We start from the raw sequence: 9,728 nt of genomic DNA on the forward strand, positions 1-9,728 counted from the left end.
CACTTATTGTGTACATACATGTTTTTACATTGTACTTATATTTGAAAAATATCTGCATGTAATTATATCTGTAATTACATTTATAATTACACTGTTGACCCATCCCTTACACCTTAACCCACCCTTAAACCTACCCATACCAATAAACCTGTCCCTAACCTTACCCGTATCCCACCTCAATAGCAGCAAAAGTGTTTTGCAATACAATATGAACACAATTAGTACATTGTACTTATTTTTTGATGTAAGTACATAGTAGTTAAGGCCACTTAATATAAAGTGGGACCGCCTTTTATATATTTTGTCATTTTGTAGTAAAATAAATTTAGTTTGTTTACCAGCTTACAGGGATATTTCATAGTAAAAAAACAACAAAAAACAGGTTAACATCTAATATTATAATACAACATGATTTTATATAATAAAAAGTTATTTCCATTAAAATATATATTTAAGTTTTTATCTTAGATAAAAAAAATAATCTGGACTTTCATAGGTTTCAGTTGACTAAAACAACTTGTCAAATTTAATTAAATGCTGCAGTTTATCATTCTCAAAGCATTGAAGTGTTTGCATTTTTTTTATGTAAACGTGTAAGTGGCATCACTTTCTAAAATATTTGCACGAGGTCAAAAAAAAAAAAGCCCACTACATTTTCCAATTTTTTTATACCTGTGATTTCATTTTACAAGTTTATTTGCTAACTTTATTCACATTACAGAAAACAGTCTGACTAACTTACCACACTGGCACCCATGCTGGTCTGTCCGCTGCCCAGCCATGGCATGGAGGATGATGCTGCCATTTGTTGGGGGGCAAAGGGACCGGCACTAGCCTGGGCGATGTTGGTGTGAGACGAGCGGTAATCCACATCATCAGAGCTACACAGAGAAAACAAGGAATTTCATAGCAATCAAATCTGTCAGCTGACTGATTCAAACACACACAGACAGGTGACAAACCTGCGAGACTCCTTGTCAAATTCCTCTCCGATCCAGGTGTAAGGCTGAGCTGCGAGCAGTGAGGACACGTCCACTTCCTGGACATCATGAGTAGACGCCAGCACTATTTCATTAGTGTTAGCCTTAGAGAATGAACACAAACACAAATTAAAAAGGATGTTAAAACATTATTATTATTATTATTTTGAAATAAAGAGTTTACTGCAGTATGTAGAATTTAAAAGAACATTGCATTGTTGACAGAAAAAAGTCACATCTGTGTATAAGTCGCATTTTAATACATTCAGAAACAAATGTAAAACAATAAATGCAGTATTGTTTTAAAATCTTGCATTTCATTAAATTTATTACAATGTACAAAACAATCATTCTGGACACTTCAACTAGTACCACAGGCCTACTATTAACACTGAAGTCCTCCGGTTTCATTTTACAGTAAATACAGTCGATAATTGAAGCTGATAGCAGTTGCGTTTGATTAAAACTAATGTGATATGAGATGTGAAAGAAGCGCTGGCCTCAAATACCCGGATGAGCTGTAGGATATCAGAGCGAATCAGACAATTTAAGATTTGATCAGAACAGTGTTGAAACAACACAAAGAGCCAAATTCCACAAAGAGGCCCCGAACAACATGGACGGCCGTCAATCAGATACCCTGGGGAGCCAGCAAACCTAACTAGCAGATTTAAACAGCTTGCAGCATTAAAACAAAAGAACACATTGATAATTCCAACTCAGGAAGGAGATTGTCAAATTTGGGGCGAGTAATCCAAAATTAATGGTCGAAGAGACAACACATCATGACCATCACAAGTAAAACCATGAGGAAAATCATGAGTTAAGACTTCCCGGGACTGGTTTTCCCTCACTCAGGACAGAGACCGGACTTAGAATCCTTCTAGATCTTTTGTTGCTCACAGAACACATCCTCACACTCACAGAACGGCACAGAGACTGTCTTTTACATATATAAATGCATCTAAATGATGCTAAAATGACTTCTAAACGAATATCAGTCCCTTGCATAACTCCATATCATGTATGTAACCCACACATTTGACTATTATGTTCTAATAACTCATATATGTCCTTTGAATAACTATCATATTCGAGTTTGGGATGTGTGTGTTTGAAAATTTTTCCTTAAAACTTTTCTATCAGTTAATTCTTTGTAAACTGTATCATATTCTTGTTATTGAAATCATGTTTAAATTATACTCCGCAAGAGCGGGAAAATTCAGACCATGAATTTTCAAGATAACAAGATAACACGTTGATGTATGTATGAGGAGGAGAAACATAGCAATACCCTAAGTGAAAAGTGAAAGTGACATGACATGTGGCCAAGTATGACCCTACTCGGAATTAGTGCTCTGCATTTATCCCATCCAAAGCGCACACTTTCCACGACTTTTTGCCACTGCTTTTGCTTTTAAGCTTTGCGTTCTTCAAGCGCTCTATCAGCGGGCTTCCTGGCCTGCTTACCTGCTGCTGCTCCTCTACTATCATGAGGAGATAAAGCCATCTAGTCTCATCACACCCTTCTTTCTTTCTTTTTTACTTTAGTTTCTTTTCTTTTCCGTTGATAGTTCCGTGTTCTGAGTTAAGTTTTGCCATAAAGACATGTCTCCGAATCCGACCTCGTCTGTGCCTGCCACCAAAACTTCAACCAGCCCAAGACTCCGCACCCATCCTTCAGCCAACGCCCAACGGTTGGCTTCCCCAAGACGTCACTCCGGACGCTACTAGACCTCCAGCGAATCAACAACCTGGGAAACCCCACACGACAACAAAGGGAATCTCCTAACACAGGCAATGCCTCCAGATTCTAAACTGGTGCATTTTAATATAAAGTCTCATAGCCTCATTGAAAACTCAATGTGAGGGCTAATTAAATGATTGATGGTTGTTCAGGTCTAAGCAATTGCACATATTGCTAAAAACTGGGGATTTCACGTTCATTCTCTTACAACTTCTTCCCTCACTTTCTCTGTTTCTGCAACTTGTGTGAATGTGTGAGTGCATGTGTTTATGTGTTAGATTAGTTTATGTCTTAGAATTGTCCAACAAAGTCTTGTTTGTATTGAAAAGTGCAGTATCTTGTTTTTTTGTGCTTACAAGTTAATGTCTTAAACTGCCAATCTAGTTACCATGTGTGTTATCACTATACTTTGGATATTCATATCCGTTGCAGAGTTGATGTTATATGGCCCGTTCAGTGTACCGCTGGCCGATTCAGTTGATCAGCCATAGAACAGTGACTGTCAAAATTCCCTATAAAAATTAAAATTAATTCCATTTGAGCTAAATTTAACTGTTTCCCTTACAGACCGGTTTGTTATTTGGCATTGCTACTGATTACGGTTGTTATCAGGTAATAACACACCTCAGAATGTCGCGACTGACCAATCAGAATCAATTATTTCAGAGAGCTGTGCATTCAAATATATTAGGTATATTATATATTTCCACTGTAGTTGAGTTACAGGCACTTGGAGCATTTGAAGTCCTCCACATGTGGTTTGCTGTATTAGCAATTATTCAATGAACTAATTGACTATGGAAACTGACTTCAAACCATAAGGCCATTAACAGAGCCACTCTCTCTATAATAGAACTAGAGATAGAAATGGCCTTACCTTGTTAATGGCAAACGCCATGATGATGTCAGATTCTTTATGGATGATTTTGGCTTTGCCTCCCGGGTAACCCATATCAGCCTCCACCTGTAACACAACACGCATACACAAATACACACTCGTATTAGTCTGTTCTGCTGCTGTTTTTAAAATAAGCACCCAATCACATCCACACACACAGCAGCAATAGCAGGAAGTTTGCTAACATGCATTTGAGACCATGTACACACCTCCTTAGAGGGCAAAACATGAATTAGTTATTACTTGATCTTCTAAACATGGTGTCAGAAGCAGAATCCAGTCTGATTGGTTAACCGCTTTCAGTGACGTTGGCGGTGAGTGAGGAAGAGCAGTGCCGAGCCAGACGAGTTAGTGGATGTGAGGAAAGAAACAGACGTGTGTGTGTGTGTGTGTATGTGAGGTCACAGCAGGTTAACAGAGGATAGAAGCCCAAAGCTTTAAGAGGGTTTCACAGAGAGACGAGTCCCATTCTGAGACTCAGTACCTTGTTGGTTTTTCGAGCTCCAGTAACGTAGTTTTGTATGAAGTGGTCCACATGATCATCTAAAGACTACACAATACACACCACAACACACACATACATTAACAAACACACACGAGGCACAGCACAAAACACATGCACGAGTGACAAACAGATGGAGAAAAACAAATTAAATAATAAAGACAAAAAAAAAAATCTAATTTGGAGCTCTGACAGAGAGAGATGGTCTTGAGATAACATGCATATTCCCTCCAGCATCTGTGTCACTACTTACCCTCAACATATAAAGATGGCTACTTACCACAGTTCTGTATTTATTTGATACAAATCTTGATTCAAAAAACAAGCTGCTTCTCTTGAAGTTTCTCCAATTCTTTAATACCAATTTAAAACTTCTTAAAAACTAGGGTCTTTTAAATTATTTTATGCTGGACCCACCCCTTTTAATTGCTGCAGTTGGGCTCCGCCTATTCAATGCCTTCACTCAGGCCCCGCCCACTGTATTACCTCTCATCTGGTTCAAAGCTGGTCACACACATTTGCCATAATGACCCACAGACGGCTGCTTGGTTCGATGGCTGTACTTAATACATCATGACACTATTTAGACAATGGACAACGGACCTTTTTGCCTGCAGAATTTTGCTAACGTGACTACACTTTATTTCTAGCCCCAACCCTTTTGAATGCATCATAATGGCTCCACCCCTTGTCTTCCCTCACTGTTGCTTTGTCCGCACCTCTTTAATTACCTCACTCTGGCTCTTCCCATTCCATACCAAACTCTGGTCCTGTCCCATATGTCTTTACTCTAGCACTGCTCCCGCCCCTTTTGCTACCTAACTCTGGCCACTCCCCATTTGTTACTTACCTCACTCCACCTACCTCATTCTACACCATGTCCCGCCCATTTAACTACCTAGACTGCATCCGAAATCACATACTTCCCTACAGTAGGCAAAAAACAGTATATGAAACAAGTAGTACATCCGAATTCACAGTATTCATAAAACAGTGGGCGAAAAGTACCCGGATGACTTAAAGGGATAGTTCACCCAAAAATTAAAATTCTGTCATTAATTACTCACCCTTATGTCGTTTCAAACCCGTAAGAGTTTCGTTCATCTTCGGAACACAAATTAAGATATTTTTAATGGAATCTGAGGGCTGTCTGAACCTGCATAGACAGCAATACAACTGAAATGTTCCCAAGTCCAGAGACGTAGCAAGGAGATCGGTAAAATATATACCTGCAAACTCACAAGAGGTCAAAAAGGTTACATAGTTCGTAATATGACCCTTGTAGGGGGGTCTGGGGGCATCCCCCCCCCATGAAGAAAATTTTTGAGAATTTAGCATGTCAATGAAGCATTCTGGTGCACTCTGACAACAAAATAAAAGAAAAAGACAACATATGCTTCAAGTAAAAAAAACACATTTATACCACAAATTTTATGGACAGTGCAACATGCTCACATTAGAGAGCGCATTCTATCAACAAACTCCATCTCTTCACTGCAGAGGAAACAGAAGCTGCATCTGAAGTGGCATTAGATGTATTTACACAGACTGTTTAATGAAGCTAAGGTGCCATAAATGCATTTACACCACAAAATTTCAAATGCTAATTTTATAAGATTAATGTTTTAAATATTTTTGAACATACAAGTTAAACATGTTGGGAAAAATGCAATCCTTTTAAATATGAAACCAAACCACCAGTAGATGACGGTAAATTACATAAATGTTTTAATGAGCGAGTCATTAGTCATTCATTCAAACGGCTGATTCATTCAAAAACGAGGCAAGTGACTACTGTCTTTATGAATGGGTTACTGAATCATTGACTCACTTGATTCATTCAAAAACGTGGATTCATTCAGTATCGAAACACTGCAGTGTTGCTCGGAGACACGAAACAGTTCTGCTGTGGCTTTGATTGAAACTTCGTCAGCGAACTTGAGCAAAAACAGTCAATAGACATGTGCCCCCCCAAGTTTGTCTAATTTCACTCGCGCCCCCCCAACAACGTATTTTTTTATTATTAGTATTTTTTTTAATCGTAATTTATTATTATTTTTTTTGTACACAAAAAGTATTCTCATAGCTTCGTAAAATTACGGTTGAACCCCTGATGTCACATGGATTATTTTACCAATCTCCTTGCTACGTTTCTGGACTTGGGAATATTTCAGTTGCGTTGCTGTCTATTCAGGGTCAGAAAGCTTCCGGTGAGATTCTGAAGTTCACACCTGATGGATCTCATGACGCCATGAGAGAGGATTTTTGAATGGCAGTAACTGACGTTGGGTGGTCACATGACTATGACAGTATGTCCAGTTTATATTCATACTACTCATATTCATATTACATAGACCATACTTTCTGTTATTCAAAAGAAGTACCTACTCAGGGAGCATGCGATTTCGAGTGATTTGGTATACCTCACTCTGTGACTGGCCCTGCCTCTTTAAAAATCTCTCCCGCCACATTTATTCTGTCAGTGTCTGGTCCCACCCACTGCGTTCTGTAGTTACCTCACTCTGCTTCCTTTTCTTTGTGAAGATGTATCGAATCAAAGTCTCTTGGAGAACCTCCTGCTTGACTAGAAAATGCCACAGACGGCGAGCAGGGAAGGAGAGGTGGTGCTTTGACCTGAAGAGAAAAAAAACAAAACAAAACAAAACAGAACAGAACAAAACAAAACACATGAACAGTTGTTTACACGTACATAATTCTTTAAAAATTCAGTTATTCTTTGGTTTAATTGTAATTCTTGGGATTAATTGAGACATCCGGAGCAAGTACACACTTGAACGGTGTGTTATCTGGTTCTAGCATGGCTTTGTGTCTGAGTATAGCCGGTCCCCCGCCAGCACTCAGGTCCGTGGGGTAGGTGTTGATGTAGTTTGGTGGAGGGCTGTCAAATTTGTTCATTTTTTCCAGGAGAATCTGTTCCCAGTTTTCCAGTGTCTTCAGCGCAGCATTGGTCAGGGGAGTCGTCACTGGCAACTCTAAGACAACACAAAGAGGCACAGGAAATGGAAGTGAATTATTTAGTTTACTTTCTGACAGTTGGAGCATGTCAGAGTACATTTCTACTACTCATGCACCTGTGAAGTCCAGTCCTGTCAGGGGCAGGAACGTCTTAACATTGTGCAGGGAAAGTTTGACCATCACAAGGCGGATCAGAGACCAACTGCAAAGACACAAACACACATAAACATCCTTCAGTCTACTCTACACACTGATATGATACAAGAAACACATGTATTCTGGTGCACACAGGACCAATGTCTTTAACTAAACACCAAAATGATTATATTTTAATATAATTTAAAAAGTAGTTTCAGCAGCAAGTTTAAAAACAATAACCTCATTCAAGAAATACAAGCAGAATGCATTGCTGCGCAAATTGTTCATAAAAAAACATTACGATAAATACAGCAATATACATAAAAATAACTTCACAAACAATTTACATACATTTTCAGAATGGAAGTTTTCATAAAGGTTGTTTTAACATTTCAATTAATTTTTGCATTGTATGGCACTTAATTTATATTTCAGTTAACAGAATGAATCACAATAAGAGTTCCTCATCTTAGTTTTACTTCTTGAAGCCTCTGTAACAATCCTTCTTAATTGTGTTATGTGTTATATTTCACCTGTAGGAGTTTGGATTGGAGTGTTCTGTCATCTGTGTGTCTGAGAGGAAGGCATCATCATCATCATCATCCTCATTGTCACTACCACCGCTCTCATCTGAATCATACAGTGCCCCGCTGTCAGAGAGAGGAAGGAAAGGCTGGAGGAAACACACACACATTCACACAGACAGAAAGCAATGAGACAGACACTCTGATAACTGCTTTTCTGATTTATAAACTGATGCAAATGTTCCAAACACATCTCTATGATGCACTTAGAACAAAAAAGTAACTTATGTCTTTGTATATACAGTGCATGTATTTTTTTTTTTATAAATCAGTTTATCCTGTGTAAATAAGCAGTAGACACAGTCTCACTTTGGCCACAAAGTAATCCCACATGCTGAGCTCAGGTGGAATGAATTTCTCCTTATAGGTGGGCCGCTCTACAGGGATGGGCGGAGGTGTGGCTGGAGTCTCTTTAACGGGACGTCCAGGAACAAGCATGCGCATGTTAAACCTGCGTCGCTGTCGGTCCACGTCCTCAGCAGGAGGGGTTGGAGGAGGTACTGCTGGAGAAGAGAGAGAAACAGGCAGTTAGAGACACATACCTATATATCAAAAAAAGAAGAAAGAGGTATGTTTGGAATGTCATTCTATCTACTACTTCAGGAAAATAAAGTAGTATGCAGTATGTGTACTGCGCAGAGTGCTGAATCCCACAATGCAATGCACTCAATTCGACCTGATTCCAGTTTCACAAATGAATCTCCACTGCAACTTTTCACTGCAATCTCTGTCTTGACCAAATCTGATTAAAAATGCTAAATGATAAGAGTTTTTATTTTCAAGATGACAGGTGGCCGCTATTTGCTGACTCCTAGCAGCAAGTATAAACTGTGTCGTATGTTGTAAGCATTATGTTACTACTCCATTGCAAACACAGCCAGAGAGGTAACATATTTTAAAAACGTGAAAGTCATGCCAATAAACCGACAGACAAGTCCAGTATCTCATCTCTTCAGGTGTTTGCTGTTCAAAGAGTCTTTCTATCTCTGTGTTGATGTGTTTTCTTTTGAGCTGAAGGTTGTCTCAATAGCATTTGAAGCATGTTTTGATTCTGAAAGTGTGGAATGTTTATCTCCAATTTAAGGGAGGACACATCTGAAGAGAAGAACCACACCAAACCACCATATCCTGTGTGACATGGCAGATCGCTGTGGCTGCCTCAGTTCAAGCAGTAGCACTCAGCGCACATAAACCCATCATCTCTTCCTCTTTACTACTATATACGGCAAGAAATAAACATGAATTAACATCATAAGGTATGCTGAAGTAAATAGTACAACTAACTGAAAGTTATACTGCACATAGTCTCATGTAATCACTTAATCATCAAACAACTTGTAAACAATTTCATGTAATGTTACATTTACCTCAGGAAAGCCATTCAATATTCATAGCTTGTTAGTCAGCAAAAGAAAAGTTAGTATATTGAATAAACTATTTTCACTTACAGCTAATTTTGGTTTTAGTAAAAAAAAAAAAAAAATTAAAATAAAGCAAGCATAATAAAATTGGTTCCACTATAAAGGTCTCATCAGTTCAGACAGAAAGAGAACAGAACAAACTCTGAATGTTGACCTCAGACAGCTGGTGAGCACCTGAGCCTGCATCCCTACACTTTAGTATCTGAACAGTTGATGAGCACCATTGCCTTCCACAGTATTTTTTTTTTCCTACTGTGGAAGTCATTGGTGCCCATCAACTGTTCGGATACTAACATTTTTCAAAATATCTTTTGTGTTTAACAGAAGAAAGAAACTCATACAGGTTTGGAACAAGTGGAGGGTGAGTAAATGATGACAGAATTTTCATTCTGGCAGTGAACTTCTCCTTTAACTCTAGTCTAGATGTATGTGCGTATCTCTCTCTCTCTCTCTCTCTGTGTGTGTGTGTGTGTGTGTGTGTG

At 38.7% G+C, this 9,728-nt stretch overlaps 1 protein-coding gene across 1 annotated transcript in view; it reads right to left on the reverse strand.

Annotated features, from left to right (window-relative positions):
* LOC107747624 (dmX-like protein 2) overlaps positions 1-9,728 on the reverse strand; it is a 60,488-nt gene that overhangs the window by 8,395 nt on the left and 42,365 nt on the right. Inside the window, exons 27-35 of the mRNA XM_016562222.1 lie at positions 8,135-8,328; positions 7,775-7,914; positions 7,220-7,305; positions 6,919-7,120; positions 6,644-6,761; positions 4,110-4,175; positions 3,605-3,691; positions 963-1,084; positions 743-881 (exon numbers count right to left, since the gene is read on the reverse strand). Of these exons, the coding sequence (XP_016417708.1) occupies positions 743-881; positions 963-1,084; positions 3,605-3,691; positions 4,110-4,175; positions 6,644-6,761; positions 6,919-7,120; positions 7,220-7,305; positions 7,775-7,914; positions 8,135-8,328 (1,154 nt within the window). The remainder of the gene's footprint in view (positions 1-742; positions 882-962; positions 1,085-3,604; positions 3,692-4,109; positions 4,176-6,643; positions 6,762-6,918; positions 7,121-7,219; positions 7,306-7,774; positions 7,915-8,134; positions 8,329-9,728) is intronic.

The sequence above is a fragment of the Sinocyclocheilus rhinocerous genome, unplaced genomic scaffold, assembly GCF_001515625.1.
Source record: "Sinocyclocheilus rhinocerous isolate Xijiao unplaced genomic scaffold, SAMN03320098_v1.1 scaffold1430, whole genome shotgun sequence".
Classification (NCBI taxonomy): domain Eukaryota; kingdom Metazoa; phylum Chordata; class Actinopteri; order Cypriniformes; family Cyprinidae; genus Sinocyclocheilus; species Sinocyclocheilus rhinocerous.